The sequence below is a fragment of the Scyliorhinus torazame genome, chromosome 16, assembly GCF_047496885.1.
Source record: "Scyliorhinus torazame isolate Kashiwa2021f chromosome 16, sScyTor2.1, whole genome shotgun sequence".
NCBI classification, from domain to species: domain Eukaryota; kingdom Metazoa; phylum Chordata; class Chondrichthyes; order Carcharhiniformes; family Scyliorhinidae; genus Scyliorhinus; species Scyliorhinus torazame.
Window position 1 is genome coordinate 56034563 of NC_092722.1, and position 20736 is coordinate 56055298.

At 50.0% G+C, this 20736-nt stretch overlaps 1 protein-coding gene across 3 annotated transcripts in view; it reads right to left on the reverse strand.

Moving 5' to 3' along the window:
• Window positions 1–20191, reverse strand: part of LOC140392822 (DNA fragmentation factor subunit beta-like) — a 56007-nt gene extending 35816 nt beyond the window's left edge. For all 3 annotated transcript variants that reach the window (XM_072478491.1, XM_072478490.1, XM_072478492.1), the window contains exon 1: window positions 20058–20191. In XM_072478491.1, coding sequence (XP_072334592.1) covers window positions 20058–20162 — 105 coding nt within the window. In that variant the 5' untranslated portion in view covers window positions 20163–20191. The remainder of the gene's footprint in view (window positions 1–20057) is intronic.
• Between the last annotated feature and the right edge of the window lie 545 nt (window positions 20192–20736).

Below are 20736 nucleotides of genomic sequence, written 5' to 3' on the forward strand. Positions count from 1 at the left end.
AGCGTAGTAGGGATAGGGGGGGACTGGCACTACCGAGCCTAAGTGAGTACTACTGGGCCGCCAATATCTCAATGGTATGCAAGTGGATGGGAGAAGAGGAGGGAGCGGCGTGGAAGAGATTGGAGAGGGCGTCCTGCAGGGGGACTAGCCTACAAGCTATGGTGACGGCGCCGTTGCCGTTCTCACCGAAGAAATACACCACAAGCCCGGTGGTGGTGGCTACTCTGAAAATCTGGGGGCAGTGGAGACGGCATAGGGGTAAGACGGGAGCCTCAGGGTGGTCCCCGATAAGAAATAACCATAGGTTTGCTCCGTGGAGAATGGATGGGGGATTTGGAACATGGCAAATAGCAGGAGTAACACAATTGAGAGATCTGTTTGTAGATGGGACGTTTGCAAGTCTGGGAGAGCTGACCGAAAAATATGGGTAGCCCCAAGGGAATGCATTCCGGTATATGCAACTCAGGACTTTTGCGAGGCAACAGGTGAGGGAATTCCCGCAGCTCCCGACGCAGGAGGTGCAGGACAGAGTGATCTCAAAGACATGGGTGGGGGACGGTAAGGGATCAGATATATATAGGGAAATGAGGGACGAGGGGGAGATTATGGTAGATGAGCTGAAAGGGAAATGTGAAGAGGAGCTGGGGGAGGAGATTGAGGAGGGGCTGTGGGCTGATGCCCTAAGTAGGGTAAACTCATCGTCCTCGTGTGCCAGGCTAAGCCTGATACAATTTAAGGTGTTACACAGGGCGCATATGACTGGAGCACGGCTCAGTAAATTTTTTGGAGTAGAGGATAGGTGTGCGAGATGCTCGAGAAGCCCAGCGAATCACACCCACATGTTCTGGTCATGTCCGGCACTACAGGGGTTTTGGGTGGGGGTGACAAAGGTGCTTTCGAAGATGATGGGGGTCCGGGTCGAACCAAGCTGGGGGTTGGCTATATTCGGGGTTGCAGAGGAGCCGGGAGTGCAGGAGGCGAAAGAGGCTGATGTTTTGGCCTTTGCGTCCCTAGTAGCCCGGCGCAGGATACTGTTGATGTGGAAGGGAGCCAAGCCCCCGGGTGTGGAGACCTGGATAAATGACATGGCAGGGTTTATAAAGTTGGAACGGATTAAGTTCGTCCTAAGGGGATCGGCTCAAGGGTTCACCAGGCGGTGGCCACCGTTCGTCGAATACCTCACAGAAAGATAGAGGGAATGGAAAAGAAGAAGACAGCAGCAGCAACCCGGGGGGGGGGGGGGGGAGGAACCAGAAGGACTCTCAGGGATGTTAGTGTACATGTATAATATGTATAGGTTGTTGTTATAGGTAATTGTATATTGGACTGTTGAATTGTATTTTTGGAGAGTATTTATTTGGGACAAGGCAGTTGCCATTTAGTTTTGTTTTTTAATTTTGATGTTGTTTATATATTATTTATTTCTTGCTTAAAACTGGCCATTGTTATTTATATTGTTATATTACTGTGTAAAGGATACACAATGTACTGTCATGGTTGGCCAAAAATTTTGAATAAAATATATTTTTTTAAAATACCGTTAGAAAACAGGTCTATGGAAATACAATTTACCTGATGGAACTTGCCCTGTTATGAAGTAACGTTGTATAAATGCTTTACATCTGAAGAGCATATTATTTGTGCTGTAATTCAGTATTAAATTGATGGCACTTCTACATGGATCAGCTTCTCCAAAACAAACAAAATAATGCACAGCATATTTAATTAGACAATCTACACTGCACCATTGTCAATTGTTATGGGTCCGGGTTTACAGAACCCCAAAGTCTTTCATGGAGTTCAACCGACCCACAACTTTTAATAGATTGTGGTGTGGGAAGCACACGGCGTACTCTCCAGGTGTGATACAGCAGAAATGGACAAGTGGTTTTTAAAACAAAACAATGTTTATTCTATGAACTCAAGTTAACCTTTTTAAAACAAACATTGAATATTTTAACACCCATTACTTCGAAGATAACCCCAAAAGATTACAACACTAAGTAATCCTTCAAACTGTTCCTTTAAACATCCAAAAGACTTCAAACCTTCAAAAATAGGAGCACATTAGGTTACATTCAATATATTTATCGTCTTTGGATTGCAGAATCAACAGGCCAGCTCTGTTTCTTCCTGCAGCTCACAGCAAAATACACACACTCCCAGCTGCTCTCTCAAACTGAAACTCAAAAAGCAGAAGTGAGCTCAGCTCCCCCCACCCTCTGACATCACTTCAGTAATATGATCAGTTCCATTTCTTTTTTTAAAAATATATTTTATTAAAGTTTTCAAACACAGTTTTTCCACTTTACAAATCAACATAAGAGATAACACAATAACTAATAAGTAACATTATTTAAATAAAATAGTGAACTAGCAAAGTAACAAGAAATAGTGCTCCCCCCCCCCCTCTGGGCTGCTGACGATCTATTTTCCCTTAACGTTCCGCGAGATAGTCAAGGAACGGTTGCCACCGCCTGGAGAACCCCTGAACCGATCCTCTCAACGCAAACTTCATCCGTTCCAGTTTTATGAACCCTGCCATGTCGTTTATCAAGGCCTCCACGCCGGGGGGTTTCGCTTCCTTCCACATAAGTAAGATCCTTCACCGGGCTACCAGGGACGCAAAGGCCAGAATATCGGCCTCTTTCGCCTCCTGCACTCCCGGCTCTTCCGTTACCCCAAATATAGCTAACCCCCAGCCTGGCTTGACCCGGACCTTCACCACCTTTGAAATTACTCTTGCCACTCCCCTCCAGTACTCATCCAGTGCCGGACATGACCAGAACATATGTGTCTGGTTCGCCGGGCTTCCCAAGCACCTCCCGCACCTGTCCTCCACTCCGAATAACCTGCTCAGTCTTGCTCCCATCATGTGTGCTCTGTGTAGAACCTTGAATTGTATCAGACTAAGCCTGGCACACGAGGAAGAGGAATTTACCCTACTTAGGGCATCAGCCCACAGACCTTACTCAATCTCCTCCCCCAGCTCTTCTTCCCATTTTCCTTTCAGCTCCTCTACCAGCGCCTCCCCCTCGTCTCTCATCTCCTGATATATTTCGGACACTTTGCCCTCCCCGACCCATACCCCCGAAATCACTCTATCCTGGATCCCCTGTGTCGGGAGCAGCGGAAATTCCCTCACCTGTTGCCTCGTAAACGCCCTCACTTGCATATATCTAAAGGTATTCCCCGGGGGCAACTCATACGTTTCCTCCAGCGCTCCCAGGCTCGCAAACTCCCCATCAATAAACAAATCTCTCAATCTCCTAATTCCTGCCCGATGCCAGCTCTGGAACCCTCCGTCCATCCTTCCTGGGACAAACCTATGGTTATTTCTGAACGGGGACCGAGGCACCCGTCACCCCCCTATGTCGCCTCCATTGCCCCCAGATCCTTAAGGTTGCCACCATCACTGGGTTTGTGGTATACCTTTTCGGGGAAAGCGGCAGCGGCGCCGTCACCAGCGCCTTTCGGCTTGTTCCCTTACAGGACGCCATCTCCAGCCTCTTCCACGCCGCCCCCTCTCCCTCCCTCATCCACTTGCAAACCATCGCCACATTGGCGGCCCAGTAACAGTCGTCCAGATTCGGCAACGCCAGTCCCCCTCTGTCCCTGCTGCGCTGCAGGAACCCCCTCCTTACCCTCGGGGTCTTCCCCGCCAACATGAAACTCATAACACTCCTGTCTATTTTCTTGAAAAAGGCCTTAGTGATCAAAATGGGGAGACATTGAAGCACAAAAAGAAACCTTGGGAGGACCATCATCTTTACCGCCTGCACTCTGCCCGCCAGTGAGAGCGGCAGCATATCCCACCTCTTGAAATCCTCCTCCATCTGCTCCACCAGCCGCGTCAGATTGAGTTTGTGTAGAGTTCCCCAGCTCTTGGCTACCTGAATCCCCAAATATTGGAAGCTCCTTTCCACTCTCCTTAGCGGCAGGGCGTCTATTCCTCTTCCCTGATCCCCGGGGTGTACTACGAAAAGCTCAGTTTTCCCCATATTGAGCCTATATCCCGGAAAATCTCCAAACTCCCTCAATATCTGCATAACCTCTGTCATCCCCTCCACAGGATCCGCCACATACAGCAGTAGGTCATCTGCGTAGAGTGACACTCGATGTTCCTCTCCCCCTCTAACCACCCCCCTCCATTTCCTAGAGTCTCTCAACGCTATGGCCAGTGGTTCAATTGCCAGCGCGCACAGTAGTGGGGACAGGGAGCACCCCTGCCTTGTTCCCCTATGTAACCGAAAATACTCCGATCTCTGCCGATTTGTGACTACACTTGCCACTGGGGCCCCATAGAGGAGTTTGACCCAACTGACAAACCCCTCCCCGAACCCAAACCTCCTCAACACCTCCCATAAATACTCCCACTCTACCCTATCGAATGCCTTCTCAGCATCCATCGCTACCACTATCTCTGCCTCCCCCTCCGCTGGGGGCATCATTATCACCCCCAACAGCCGTCGCACGTTGACATTCATTTGTCTCCCCTTTACAAACCCTGTCTGGTCTTCATGTAACACCCCCGGGACACAATCCTCGATCCTCGTCGCTAGCACTTTTGCCAGCAGCTTGGCGTCTACATTCAGGAGTGAGATAGGCCTATATGACCCGCATTGCAGCGGATCTTTATCCCGCTTCAGGATTAGTGATATCGTCGCCTCCGACATTGTCGGGGGTAGTATCCCCCCTTCTCTGGCCTCGTTAAAGGTTCTCGCCAGCAGCGGGGCCAACAGGTCCACATATTTCCTGTAAAATTCCACCGGGAACCCGTCTGGTCCCGGGGCCTTCCCTGCCTGCATGTTCCCCAGCCTTTAGTCACCTCATCCACCCCAATTGGCGCCCCCAGACCTGCCACCTCCTGCTCCTCCACCCTCGGGAAACTTAGTTGTTCCAGAAACTGTTGCATCCCCTCTTTTCCCTCCGGGGGTTGGGACCTATATAGCCTCTCATAAAAGGTCTTAAACACCTCATTTACCTTCCCTGCTCTCCGCTCCGTAGTTCCCGTTTCATCCCTGACTCCCCTTATTTCCCTCGCCGCTATCCTCTTACGAAGCTGGTGGGCCAACAGCCGACTCGCCTTTTCCCCATATTCGTATCTCATCCCCTGTGCCTTCCTCCACTGTGCCTCTGCCTTCCCTGTGGTCAGCAGGTCAAAGTCCGTCTGAAGTCTTCGCCTCTCTCTATATAGTCCTTTATCCGGGGCCTCCGCATATCTTTTATCCACACTCAAAATCTCCCCCACTAATCTCTCCCTTTCTTTGCCTCTTTTTTCTCCTTGTAAGCCCTAATGGAGATCAGCTCTCCCCTAACCACCGCCTTCAGCGCTTCCCATACTACCCCCACCTGGATCACACCGTCATCATTGGCCTCCAGGTACCTCTCAATACATCCCCGCACCCTTCCACAGACCCCCTCATCCACCAATAGTCCCACATCCAGTCGCCAGAGTGGGCGCTGTTCCCTCTCCTCTCCTAGTTCCAGATCCACCCAGTGCGGGGCATGGTCTGAAACGGCTATGGCCGAATACACCCGTTCCTGCCACCCTCAAAATCAGTGCCCTGCTCAAAACAAAGAAATCTATCCAGGAGTATACCTTATGGTCATGGGAGAAAAAGGAGAACTCTTTGGCCAACGGACTGGCAAATCTCCACGGATCCACTCCCCCCATTTGCTCCATGAACCCCCTGAGCACCTTGGCCGCTGCCGGCCTTCTTCCGGTCCTGGGTCTAGACCGATCTAACCCTGGATCCAGCACAGTATTGAAATCCCCCCCCATTACCAGGCTTCCCGCCTCCAGGTCCGTGATACGTCCCAGCATCCGCTTCATAAATCCCGCGTCGTCCCAGTTCGGGGCATATACATTTACCAGCACGACCTCCTTTCCCTGCAATCTACCACTCACCATCGCATATCTACCACCGTTGTCCACCACTATATTCCTAGACTCGAACGACACCCGTTTCCACACTAATATCGCCACCCCTCTATTTTTCGAGTCCAACCCTGAGTGGAAACCTGTCCCACCCATCCTTTCCTTAACCTAACCTGATCCGCCACCTTCAGATGCGTCTCCTGAAGCATGACCACGCCTGCCTTCAGTCCTTTTAAGTGCGCGAACACTCGGGCCCTCTTAATCGGCCCATTTAGGCCTCTCACATTCCACGTGATCAGCCGGATTGCCCCCCCCCCCCCCGCCGCCGCCGATTAGCCATCCCCTTTTCTAGGCCAGTCCCCCGTCCAGGTCCCGCGCACCCACCCGTCCCCCAGGCGGCGCACTCCCGTCCCGACCACCTCTTCCCTTGCCAGGTCCCTCTCGCTCCCAGCAGCAGCAACCCAGTTGAACCCCCCCCCCCTCCGCTAGATCCCCATCTAGCATGGTTACTCCCCCCATGATGCTTCCGAAAGTCAGCTGACTCCAACTGACCCCGGCTTCCCCCGCTCTCTCCTTGACCCCCCCGTGTGTGGAACGCTCATCCTTCTTGCGCCTATCTTCCCGCCATCATCTCCCTAGCGCGGGAAAAAACCTGCGCTTTCCTGGCATTTTCTACCAATGCTCCCAAACTCGCGAACGTCCCGTCCAAGAACAAGTCCTTCAACTTCCCAATTCCTGCTCGCTGCCAAGATTGGAATCCCCCATCTATCCTCCCCGGGACGAACCTGTGATTGTTCCTTATCGGGGACCACACCGAGGCACACGTCACTCCCCTATGTCATCTCCACTGCCCCCAAATCTTCAAAGTCGCCCCCACTACTGGATTTGTGGTGTATTTTTTCGGGGGGAACGGTAATGGCGCCGTCGCCAGTGCTTTTAGACTTGTTCCCTTACAGGACACCATCTCCAACCTTTTCTATGCTGCCCCTTCTTCTTCCCTCATCCACTTACATATCATGGACACGTTGGCGGTCCAATAATAGTCACTCAGACTCGGCAGTGCCAGTCCCCCTCTGTCCCTACTGCGCTGCAGGAACCCCCTCTTTACCCTCGGGGTCTTTCCAGCCCACACAAAGCTCATAATACTCCTGTCCACTTTCTTGAAAAAGGCCTTTGTAATCAGTATGGGGAGGCACTGAAACACGAAAAGAAACCTCGGGAGGACCACCATTTTCACCGCCTGTACTCTGCCCGCCAATGACAGGGGCACCATGTCCCACCTCTTAAAGTCCTCCTCCATCTGCTCTACCAGTCGCGTCAAGTTAAGTTTATGCAAGGTTCCCCAGTTCCTGGCCACCTGGATCCCTAGATATCGAAAATCCCTTGCTGCTCTCCTCAGCGGCAGATCGTCTATCCCCCTGCCCTGTTCCCCGGGGTGCATCACAAAAAGTTCACTCTTTCCCATATTCAATTTATATCCCGAGAACTCTCCAAACTCCCTGAGTGCCTGCATTATCTCTGGCATCCCCTCCACTGGGTCCGCCACATATAGCAGCAAATCATCCGCATATAATGACACCCGATGTTCCTCTCCTCCTCTGAGCACCCCCCTCCACTTCTTAGAGCCCCTCAGCGCTATGGCCAGTGGCTCGATTGCCAACACGAACAGTAGCGGGGACAGGGGGCACCCCTGTCTTGTGCCCCTATGTAATCGGAAATAGTCGGATCATTGCCTGTTTGTAACCACGCTTGCCACCGGGGCCCCGTACAGGAGCTGAACCCATCTGATGAACCCCTCTCCAAATCCAAATCTCTTCAGTACCTCCCACAGGTAGTCCCACTCCACTCTATCAAATGCCTTCTCTGCCTCCATCGCCACCACTATCTCCGCCTCCCCCTCCGGTGGGGGCTTCATCAGCACCCCCAGCAACCTTTGTTTTTTGGCATTCAATTGCCTCCCTTTAACAAACCCTGTCTGGTCGCCATGTACCACCCCTGGGACACAGTCCTCTATCCTTGTCGCCATCACTTTGGCTAGTAACTTGGCATCTACATTTAGGAGGGAGATGGGCCTGTATGACCCGCACTGCAGCGGGTCTTTGTCTCGCTTCAGGATCAACGATATCGTCGCCTCCGACATTGTCGGGGGTAGTGTCCCCCTTTCCTTAGCCTCATTGAAGGTTCTCGTCAGGAGTGGGGCCAGTAGGTCCACATATTTCCTGTAAAATTCCACCGGGAACCCATCTGTTCCCGGGGCCTTTCCTGCCTGCATGTTCCCAATTCCTTTAATCTCCTCAATCTGCGCTCCCAAACCTGCCACCTCCTGCTCCTCAACCCTCGGGAACTCCAGCTGGTCCAGGAAGTGTATCATTCCCTCTTTCCCCTCCGGGGGTTGGGACTTATACAGCCTCTCATAAAATGACTTAAACACCCCATTCACCCTCCCCGCTCTCTGCTCCATCCTTCCCTCCCCGTCCCTAACTCCTCCGATCTCTCTCGCCGCCTCCCTCTTCCTAAGTTGTTGGGCCAGCAATCGGCTCGCCTTTTCCCCATATTCGTATTGTATTCCCTGTGCCTTCCTCCGCTGCGTCTCCGCCTTACCCGTGGTCAGCAGGTCAAACTCTGTCTGTAGTCCCCGTCTTTCCCTGTATAGCCCTTCATCCGGGGCCTCTGCATATTGCCTATCCACCCTCAGAATCTCCCCAATCAGTTTTTTCCTTTCTTTACCCTCTTGTTTCCCCCTGTGGGCTCTTATGGAAATCAGCTCCCCCCTAACCACCGCCTTCAGTGCCTCCCATACTCCCATACTACTCCCACCTGGACCACTCCATCATCATTGACCTCTAGGTATCTTTCAATACATCCCCTCACCCTTCCACATACCCCCTCGTCCGCCAACAGTCCCATGTCTAATCTCCAAAGTGGGCGCTGCTCCTTCTCCTCTCCTAGATCCAGATCCACCCAATGTGGGGCGTGATCTGAAACGGCTATAGCCGAATATTCCGTTCCTACCACTTTCGGGATCAGCGCCCTTCCTTGGACAAAAAAGTCTATCCGGGGTATGCTTTATGGACATGGGAGAATAAGGAAAACTCTTTACTCCTAATCTCCAGGGATCTACACCTCCCATCTGCTCCATAAACCCCTTAAGCACCTTGGCCGCTGCCGGCCTCCTCCCGGTCCTAGATCTGGACCGGTCCAGCCCTGGGTCCAGCACCGTGTTGAAGTCTCCCCCCCCATTACCAAATTTCCCATCTCTAGGTCCGGGATGCACCCCAACATATGCTTCATAAAACCCGCGTCATCCCAGTTTGGGGCATATACGTTCACCAGCACCACCGCCTCACCTTGCAATCTGCCACTCACCATCACGTACCTGCCCCCACTGTCCACCACTATGGTCTTAGCCTCAAACAGTACCCGTTTCCCCACCAGTATTGCCACCCCTCTATTTTTTGCATCTAATCCTGAGTGGAAAACCTGTCCCACCCATCCTTTCCTTAATCTGGCCTGATCCGCCAATTTCAGATGCGTCTCCTGAAGCATAACCACATCCGCCTTCAGTCTCTTTAGATGCGCAAATAGCCTTGCCCTCTTAATCGGCCCATTCAGCACTCTCACGTTCCACGTGATCAACCGGGTTGGGGGGCCCTTTACCCGCCCCCCCCCCCCATCGTCGACTAGCCATCCCCTTTTTTAAACCAGCTCCTCACCCAGGTCCCACGCACCCGTTTGTCCCCCAGAAGGCGCCCTCCCGTCCCGACCATCCCATATCAGCTCCCCCTTACCCTCAGCAGCAGCAACCCAGTTAGTCCCCCCCCCCCCCGCTAGATTCCCTTCTAGCGTGATTGCTCCCCCCATATTGCTTCCGGGAGTCAGCAAACTCTGGCTGACCTCGGCTTCCCCCGTTTACCCTTGGCCTCCCTGCGTGTTGAGGCCCCCTTCCTTCCTGCGCCCACTTTTCCCGCCGCAATTTCCATAGCGCGGGGAAAAAACCCGCGCTTCCCTCTCGGCCCTGCCCCTAGTGGCCCATCTCCCTCTCCCCTTCCCTGTCCCCTTCCCCACCGGCGCCCACATTTCTTCGTGTGAGGGGGGGAGAAAAAAAAATTCTCCCGTCTAACATTTTTACAGATAAACCCTCCCCCTCTCCCCCCTTTGCATTTCTTTGACACCACCTCGCTACTTCTTTCCAAACATCAATTCCTCAAATCTAGTCCAACTTCTCTTCTTGAATAAATGTCCACGCCTCCTCTGCCGTCTCAAAGTAGTGGTGTTTTCCCTGGTGTGTAACACACAGTCTTGCCGGCTGCAGCATTCAAAATTTTACTTTCGTCCTGTGGAGCACCGCCTTGGCCCGATTGATACTCGCCCTCCTTCTCGCCACCTCCGCACTCCAATCTTGATACACACGGATCACCGCGTTCTCCCACCTGCTACTCCGTGTCTTCTTAGCCCATCTCAGGACCATCTCCCTGTCCTTGTTGCGGTGGAACCTCACCACTATTGCTCGCGGTATTTCCCCTGCCTTTGGTCTTCTCACGAGGACCCGGTATGCTCCCTCCACTTCCAGGGGGCCCGTCGGGGCCTCAGCTCCCATTAAAGTATGGAGCATCGTACTCACATACGCCCCAACATCAGCTCCCTCTGTCCCTTCGGGAAGACCCAAAATCCTTAGATTCTTCCTCCTCGAGCTATTTTCCAGGGCTTCCAGCCTTTCTATGCACCTCTTGTGTAGTGCCTCGTGCATCTCCGTCTTCACCACCAAGCCCTGTATCTCGTCTTCATTCTCGGCTGCCTTTGCCTTCACTCCACGGAGCTCCATCGCCTGGGTCTTTTGCATCTCCTTCAATCCCTCAATCGCCAGCAACATCGGCGCCAGCACCTCCTTCTTGAGCTCCTCCACACATCGTCGGAGGAACTCCTGCTGTTCCGGGCCCCATACCATCTGGGCTCCCTCAGCCGCCATCTTGCTTCTCCCTTCTCTTCTCTGCCGTTGCTCCAGAGGATCCTCCGCAATCTGGCCACTACTATCACTTCTTTCCATCCACACCCGGGGAGACTCCTTCCTTTGTCGCCTCACACTGGGTTTGGCCGTAAAAAATTTCCGTTGGGGCTCCCGATAAGAGCCCAAAAGTCCGTTGAAACGGGAGGTGCCGAAACGTGCGGCTTAGCTGGTCATCGCCGCAACCGGAAGTCCCAATTTACATTTCTATACATCGACATCGTCGTCTCCCCCCCAGCATCAGTCCCTCAGTTCTGGTCCAATTTCTCTTCTTGGATGAAGGTCCATGCCTCATCCGACGTTTCAAAGTAGTAATGTTTGCCTTGGTGCATGACCCACAATCGCGCCGGCTGCAGCATCCCAAACTTTATTTTCTTCTTGTGAAGCACCGCCTTGGCCCGATTAAAGCTCGCCCTCCTTCTCGCCACCTCCGCGCTCCAGTCCTGATACACTCGTATCACCCCATTCTCCCACCTGCTACCCCGTACCTTCTTGGCCCAGCTCAAAACCGCCTCTCTGTCGGTGAAGCGGTGAAATCTCACCACTATCGCCCGTGGTGGTTCTCCAGCCTTTGGTCTCCTCACAAGGACCCGGTGAGCCCCTTCCACCTCCAGGGGGCCCGAGGGGGCCTCAGCTCCCATTAGCGAATGGAGCATCGTGCTCACATAAGCCCCAACGTCAGCTCCCTCCACTCCCTCGGGGAGACCCAGAATCCGGAGGTTCTTTCTCCTCGAGCTGTTCTCCAGGACTTCGAGCCTTTCGATACACCTCTTATGCAGCGCCTCGTGCGTCTCCATTTTTACCGCTAGGCCCAGAATCTCATCCTCGTTCTCAGATGCCTTCGCCTTCACTCCACGGAGCTCTATCGCCTGGGCCTTTTGCGTTTCTTTTAGCCCTTCGATTGCCAATAACATCGGCGCCAGCACTTCCTTCTTTAATTCCTCCACACATCGTCGGAGGAATTCCTGCTGGTCCGGGCCCCATCCGCCGCCATCTTGCTTCTTCCTTCTCTTCTCTGCCGCTGCTCCAGAGGATCCTTCGCAATCTGGCCACTACCACCGGTCCTTTCCATACACACCCGGGGGGGACTCCTTCCTTCGTCACCCCACACTGGGTTTGGTCCCAAAAAAATTCCGTTGGGGCTCCCAAAAAGAGCCCAAAAGTCCGTTAGAACGGGAGCTGCCGAAACGTGCAGCTTAGCAGTGCATCGCCGCAACCGGAAGTCTCAGTTCCATTTCTTAAAGGTACATTGCTTAAACATCCATTTCTTAAAGGTACTCTCACATGACACAATCATTCATGAATAGACTAGATGTGCACAAACTGCTCTATCAAGAGGCTGACTGACTCCCTGAGGAAGCCTTTGCTTCCATGGCAAAACTTTGATATAAAATATATTTCTTGATGGATCAAAATGTTACTCCCAGATGTTTGTTTTTCTTTGAATTGCAGATTTTATGTGAGAATAAAAGGTAAAGTCACCAATGTCCCAGATGACGAGGCTGCTTTCTTTCCCCTTTGAGGGAAGAGAGCTGACTGGTGGTGATTTAACCTGAGGATCACCACACCTCAGGCAAGGGTCAAGGTTCAGATGGCGTGGCCTGTATGAAGGGCCTTCAGCCGGTACAGGAATTGAACCCGTGCTGTTGGCCCCGCTTTGAGTCGCGAACCAACCGTCCAAGCTAAACCGAAGTTGCAACCTACACTTTTAGCATGAACTTTGGCAGCAGGTAATTAAAACTTATCTACCCCTTGCTTGCAGCCTTTAGCAAAGCTGTCACTGTGTATGATGTGTGGGTCGAATTTATAGAAAGTGTAAAGAAAGTAACAGAAAAGATTTTTTTTTACAAGAAACCAATAGAATCATAAAATGGTTACAGCACAAAAGGAGACCATTCAGCCCACTTTGTTAGTGCTAACTCTCTGCTAGAGCAACCGAGCCCTGAAGTCTTTTCTCTTCACAGTCTTATCCAATTCCCTTTAGAAATCTATGATTAAATCTGCCTCTTGTCATGTGAGAGTGCCTTTAAGAAATGGATGTTTAAGCAATGTACCTTTAAGAAATACAGTGATGTCAGAGTGTGGGTGGAGCTGGGCTTTAGCTCAGCCATTTTGAAGATTTTAGTTTCAGTTTGAGGAGAAAGCTGGGAGTGTCTGTGTGTTTTCCAAAGAGCTGCAGGAAGAAAACACAGAGCTGGTCTGTGGATGCCTGCAAATCCAAAGACTATAAATATATTGAATGTAACCTCATGTCTGTTGTTACAGGTGAAGTCTTTTGGATGTTTGAAGGAACATTTTGAGGGATTATTTAGTGTTGTATTATGTTCGGGGTTATCTTTGAAGTAAGGGGTGTTAAGAGATCCAATGTTTATGTAAAAGGTTAATTTGAGTTCATGGAATGAACATTGTTTTGTTTCAAAAACCACGTGTCCATAATTTGAAGCCATGTGCTTCAAAAGCTAACAATCCATTAAAGGGGGAGGTTGGTTGAACTCCATGATACATTTTGGGGTTCTGAAAATACCTTTCCCATAACACTCTCCCAATCTCCCAGGCAGCACATTCCAGATCCTATCTACTTGCTGTGTGGAAAAGCTTTGCCTCACGTTCCCCGATTATTCTTTTGACATTTATCTTGAATTGGTGCCCTCTACCTCGCCACCTTTCCTTCCAAGGGCACAGTTCCTCTCTATTTACTTTATCTCAGCCCCTCATGATTTTATATGGAGTACCTCTAGTTAATCTTCTTCAACCTTTTGTTCTCTGATGATGACAGCTCCAGCTTTCCAATCCATCCCCCTATCTGAGATCCCTCATTAATCTTTTCTCCACCTCCTCTAAATTATTTACATCTTCTGATACTATGGGTACAATTCTCCAGCCGTGTTGTGCTCTCGCTTGAGAAACCTACTTACGACCTACCTGCCTGGGATCTAGCGATTCGCGGGCCTCCTCAGGGCACTGGACGCCAACTGGTGCTGGTCCTCACAAACATGGACTAGGCTTAACGGCACCCGGGCCCTCATCCTGGAATGTGGGCACCTTGGCACTGCCCAGCTGGCACCTTGGCACTGTCAGCCTGGCACTGCCAATGTGCCTGGATGGCACTGTCAAGGCAGCGGGAGCACTGCCTGGGTGCCAGTGCAAGTGCCCGAGTGGCAGGGTGGCACTGCCAAGGACCAGGGGGCGAGGGGGACCATGCCCATGAAATGAGGGTAGGGGAGGGTTTGAAGGATGGGGGGATGCAGGGCAGGTAAGTAGAAGCCTTCGGGTTGTTGGGTGGGTGATGGGTTGGTGTCCTACAAGGGATGGGGTGTTGTAAGGGGGCTTGGGAGGGCCTGAAGAGGGGGTTCCCCCAGGGACCCCATAGCAGGGTGTCCTCACTTGGAAGATGTGGGCTATTGTCCATGTGTGTGGGTGTGGCATTGCCTATGGGTGGGGGGTGTAAGCTCACTTAGATATCGGGGCACCCTTTCAAAATGGAGGCCCAATCTCAGAGTTCAGCTCCCCAGTGCGAAAAAAATTTGTGGGCTAGACTGGTGAGAAACTCCCCAGGGCCCAGAAAAGTGACTAAGTGTCATTGAATAACGGTGGGGAACTTGCCGGCAGAACCAGCGGGAAACTCCCTGAAAAACCCGCCACAAATTAACTTCGAAAATTTTGGGGAGAATCGCATCCATTGTTTCTCTTAACCAGTTCAATCCAACAAGTTATTATTCAGGAAGTGGTCTTTGACTAAAGTTAATGGCCAACCAAAATAGGTAGACATCAAGTGCATCATCCGAAATGTCCACAAGGCCAGGTCCACATAATGTGCGAATTCTCCTGATCAAATATGAATATATTGGGCAAAATGCACAGGCAGTATGAACTTAGTAAATTTAAAAATTATCCCTTTTACATTCACAATATGTCTTCCAACATTCAATTATAGATTGGTTTGCATCACTTGCCAGAAACAACCATCAATAAATATAATATATTGAAATCTTAATAAATCATGTTCATTATGATTACCTGCGAACCATATTCAGGTTAATTTTATTCTTTCAGCATTTCCAAACTTAATAAACTTCGCTTTTGACTCATTAAAGAGAACAAGCTAAGAGCCTGTTAAAACTGTCAACACGTAATTAGAAACTCAACGAGGGAAGCACAGACTATAAATGTTGACATGAAAAACTTAAAAATAAAGGCAACACATCAATTGTACAATACTGAGGAAAAACTACAGAGCAAATTTCAATAATGGGAATCTGCACTAAATAACTTCACCAGAGGTAAACTTTCTGAGTTAAACTGACAGGGCAGAAGCCAAGAACTTAGATACATCAAGAATATATTGAAATTGTGTTTCAATTACACAATGTCAAATACCTCTTGTATTCCTGTGATATGTCACAGACGTGGATACCATGTATCCCAGTCTACTGAACTCTACACAGTTTAGAGGTCTGCCTCCCTCTCTTTCTGCTGTGATCTTTGCAGATAGAGTGCACTGGTTGATGAAACAACAAATTCTCCCGTGCCTCTCAGACGGTTGTCATGTGAGAGTGCCTTTAAGAAATGGATGTTTAAGCAATGTACCTTTAAGAAATGCAGTGATGTCAGAGTGTGGGTGGAGATGGGCTTTAGATCAGCCATTTTGCAGTTTTTTTAGTTTCAGTTTGAAAAGCGCTTGGGTGTGTATCTGTGTTTGCAGTGAGCTGGATCTGATGTGGTCTCTGCCATGAAAGACTATCTCTGGATCATTGGGTGATTTAAACTCATAAAGTAATGCTTTTAACCTGTTGTGTTTCTGTTTAAACATCTCTTGGATGTTGAAAGGAATAACTGAAGGATTATTTAGTGTTGTATTATTTTCGGGGTTATCTTTAGCATAGAGCATAGAATTTACAGTGCAGAAGGAGGCCATTCGGCCCATCGAGTCTGCACCGGCTCTTGGAAAGAGCACCCTACCCAAGGTCAACACCTTCACCCTATCCCCACAACCCAGCAACCCAACCCAACACTAAGGACAATGTTGGACACTAAGGGCAATTTATCACGGCCGATCCACCTAACCTGCACATCTTTGGACTGTGGGAGGAAACCGGAGCACCCGGAGGAAACCCACGCACACACGGGGAGGACGTACAGACTCCACACAGACAGTGACCCAAGCCGGAATCGAGCCTGGGACCCTGGAGCTGTGAAGCAATTGTGCTATCCACAATGCTACCGTGCTGCCCTGTCTTTGAAGTAAGGGAGTTAAGTGATCCAATGTTTATTTAAAAGATTAAGTTGAGTTCATAGAATAAACATTGTTTTCTGTTTAAAAACCCACGTGTCCATAATTGTGATCCCACACCTGAAGAACAAGCCGTGTGCTCGGAAAAGCAACAAAATACATTAAAGGGGGAGGTTGGTTGAACTCCATGATACATTTTGGGGTTCTGAAAACGCCTCCCCATAACACGGTGAGTGCTCTTTTTGATGCAGCAGGCAGCCTTGTAAATGTTTAAAGACTCAAAGAAAACTTAAATACATCTCTATGGAACACAAATTTAAGGCAAGGAAGTCCTGTGTGTTGCACTGCCTGTAACATGTGGGAATTTGTAGACGCTCCCTGCCATCTGGATGCCTACCTGAGCAGGAAGTGCCAATGGTTTGGCCAACTTGAACTCCGGCTTTCAGAGCTTGAACCTCGGCTGGAGGCACTGAGGTGCGTCTGCGAGGCTGAGACTTACGTGGATAGCACGTTTTTAGGCGTGGTCATCCTGCAGCTTAAGGAAGTGCAGTCAGAGAGGGAATGGGGGACCACCAGTCAGAAGGGAAGTAATTAGAAAAACTCCAGAGTGCATGTCTCTCAAGAACCATTTTTCTGTGTTGTAAAATGGTGGGAGTGACAGTTCCCCTGGGGAGCACAGCCAGTGCCAAATTCACAGCACTGTGGGTGGCTCTGCTGCACAAGGGGGGGAGGGGGGGAGGAGTAAGGGTGCAAGAGAAATAGTGCAGGAAGCTGAATGGTGGAGGGGTGCAGTCAGGCGTTTCTGTGGCCGCAGACGTGATTCCCGGTTGGTGTGTTGCCTCCCTGGTGCCAGGATCAGGGATGTCACTGAACATCTTCAGGGCATTCTGAAGGGGGTGGAACATCCTTGCGGGAGGTTTGCTAATGCCATGGGGGTGTGGGGGACTAAACTAATTTGTCTGGGGAATGGGATAAGGAGTGGAGGTAGAGATGGGGATGATGAATAGTCAAATATGGAAGAAAAACCAAGTCAGTCTTGAAGGCAGAGGGGCTATACACAAGTTACGGCAAGGAGTCTTGCGAGTAGGGCAGGTGATTTGAGGGTGTTGATTAACACACGGGGATGTGATATTATTGCTATCAAAGAGTCATGGTTGAGGGAAAGCCAGGACTGGCAGCTCAATATTCCGGGGTATAGAATCTTCAGGCGTGACAGGGGGAGGTGGTAAAAGAGGAGGTGGTGTCGCAATATTGGCCCAGGAGTCGATTACTGCAGAGAGGAGGAATCTTAGAAGCTTCCTCAGGTTAGGCCATATGGGTAGAACTTAGAAACAAAAAGGGGACAATCACATTGCTGTACAATAGGCCCCCAAACAGTCAGCGAGAGATAGAAGGGCAGATATGTACACAAACCTCTGAGAAATTAAACAATAATAGGGTAATAATAATAGGGGATTTCAACTTTCCCAACATAATGTGGGATAGTCAAAATGTGAAAGGCTTAGAGGGGGACAGAATTCTTAAAATGCATCCAGGAGAGCTTTTTATGCCAGTATGTAGAAAGTCCCACAAGAGAGGGACCTAGTTTTAAGGAATGAAGCCTGGCAAGTGGTAGATGTTTCAGTGGGGGAACATTTTGGTAACAATGTCCATGACTCAGTAGGATTTAAGGTCGTTATGGCGAGGGAGAAAGATGGACTGGAAATAAAGGTTCTGAATTGGGGGATGGTCAATTTTAATAGGATAAGACAGGATCTGGCCAAAGTCGATTGGGAGCAGCTACTTTTAGGAACATCTACATCAGAGCAGCGGGATTCATTCAAAAAGGACATGAGAGAGGGCACCAGGGCCAACATGTTCCCATAAAGATGAAGGGTAGGAGCAACAAGTCCAGAGGACCCTGGATGTCAACAGATATCCAGGGTTGGATAAGGCAAAGAAAAGGGAGACTTATGGAAGATACTGAGGGCTCAAAACGATGGAAGCCCTCGAGGAGTATAGGAAATGCAGGGGAGCGAAGAGGACTCACAAGGCAAGGGACTATACTATGAACATTTAAATGCTCAAAAGTAGAACCATAGAATTCCTACAGTGCAGAAGGAGGCCATTTGGTCCATCGAGTCTCCGAAAGAGCACCCTACCTAGGCCCACTTTCCTCACCCTATCCCTGTAACCCCACCTAACCTGCACATCTTTGGACACTAAGGGACAATTTAGCATGGCCAGTCCACATGGGAGGAAATCAGAGCACCAGAGGATACCCACGCAGACATGGGGAGAAAGTGCACACTCCACGCACAGTGTACAAAGGCTGGAATTGAACCGGGTCCCTGGCGTGACACCACACAGAGGATCAAAGGGACCTTAGTGTCCATGTCCAGAGATCCCTGAAGTCAGCAGATAAGGTGGTTAAGAAGGCATACGGGATACTTGCCTTTATTAGTTAAGGCATATAATATCGGAGCATGAAGGTTAAGGTGGAGCTGGAGGAAATGCTGATTAGGCCACAGCTGGAATACTGTGTTCATTTCTGGTCGCCACACTATAGGAATGATGTGGAGTTGCCGCCGTTGGACTGGGGTGAGCACAATAAGAAGTCTTACAACACCAGGTTAAAGTCCAACAGGTTTGTTTCAAACACTAGCTTTCGGAGCACTGCTACTTCCTCACGTGAATGAAGAGGTATGTTCCAGAAACGTATATATAGACAAATACAAAGATGCAAGACAATGCTTTAAATGCGAGCATTTGCAGTTAATTAAGTGTTCACAGATCCACAGATAGGGGTAACCCCAGGTTAAAGAGGTGTGAATTGTCTCAAGCCAGGACAGTTGGTAGGATTTCGCAAGCCCAGGCCAGATGGTGGTGGGTGAATGTAATGCAACATGAATCCCAGGTCCCGGTTGAGACCGCACTCATGTGTGCGGAACAGAGCTTGCGAAATCCTACCAACTGTCCCAGCTTGAGACAATTCACACCTCTTTAACCTGGGGTTACCCCTATCTCTGGATCTGTGAACACTTAATTAACTGCAAATGCTCGCATTCAAAGCATTGTCTGGCATCTTTGAATTTGTCGATATATATGTTTCTGGAACATACCTCTCCATTCACCTGAGAAAGGAGCTGCGCTCCGAAAGCTAGTGTTTGAAACAAACCTGTTGGACTTTAACCTGTTGTTGTAAGACTTACACTATAGGAAGTGATTGTATTACAGAGAGCACAAAGGAGATTCACCTGGATGTTGCCTGGGCAGGAGCGTTTGAGCTATCCAGAGATGCTGCCGTTCTTTTCCCTGGAGCAGAGAAGACTGAGGGGGGACCTGATTGAGGTGTATAATATGACGACGGGCATAAAAAGGGTGGATGTAAAAGGAACGCTCACAACATTTAAATATTATGCAATCAAAAGAAAACTGGATGCAGCATTCACTTTCGGGTGCAAGAAATTAGAAGTGCAACATTTACAAGGCAGGATTTGACTGATGTTAAGCGGACGAAATGTAAACCAGTGTTAAATGCTCAAAATGATTCCCGAAGCAGCTCCCTCCCCCACAAAAAAACGAAATCCTGGGAAAGTCACTTGCTTTCTCACTCTACATTCAGACCAAGCAATCTATGCGGAAGACTGGTGTTTAGCACCGAACTCCAACCCTGCTGAATTCCACTCGGAGACAAGGGAACCCGGGATAATATGGGGGTTTCATTTCTGCTGGAGAGAAAATGTAAACATGGGCGATGTGCAAAGGAGCTTTCTCCCTCCGTCCCCGGCCACACAAGGCGGATCCAGAGTAGTGGAACTGAATCGACAGAAATGAATTTACAAACTTGTCCTTTCTTCAGGTTTCCGGGTTGTGCCTGTTGCTGCTTAGGCACGGACATTCAAGGTTGATTTTATGAAATTGACCATGTCCTTTTATATTCTACTCAACGGGTTAAACTTCACCTGCAATTTCTGGCACCCTTTGTCCATTAGATTTTCCAGATCGCCGGCTACGATTCCATATTTTCTATCAGCCTTCAAACTCGTCACTTTGAATTTGGACCCCATGTTGCAGTCGACTTTGTTACAACGGAGCGCAAGTGCGCGTGCGCAATTCCTCACCCTCCTCCCCGCCGATATTGACGGCCTCTGTGGGATAAGTTGCTGAATGTTCTGCTTGAGTCAGTGCAGTGTCTGGAGAATCAATAGAATCCTCATAGTGCAGAAGGAGACCGCATCCTACTCCCCCGCCCTATCCCCATAAATCCGTAACCCCACCTACCTTGCACACTGAGGAGCAATTTTCAGGAAACCCACACAAGGAAAGGGGAATGTGCAAACTCCACACAGTCACCCAAGGCAAGAGTTAAACCCGGGTCACCGGCGCTGTGAGGCAGCAGTGCTAACCATTGTGCCACCATGTTGTGCCAACCATTAAATAAACATCCAATTTCATTGGATACAGCAAAGGCCCTGTTTATTTTTTTTCATTTGTGCAGACACCAGGGGCGAAATTCTCCTACTCGCCCCGCCACATTTCTGCCCCGACCGGCCGGCAGGAGTCTCCGTAACACCGGCCGGTCAATGGGGTTTCCCATTGTGGGGCAGCCCCACGCCGTCGGGAAACCCCCGGGCGCCGGCA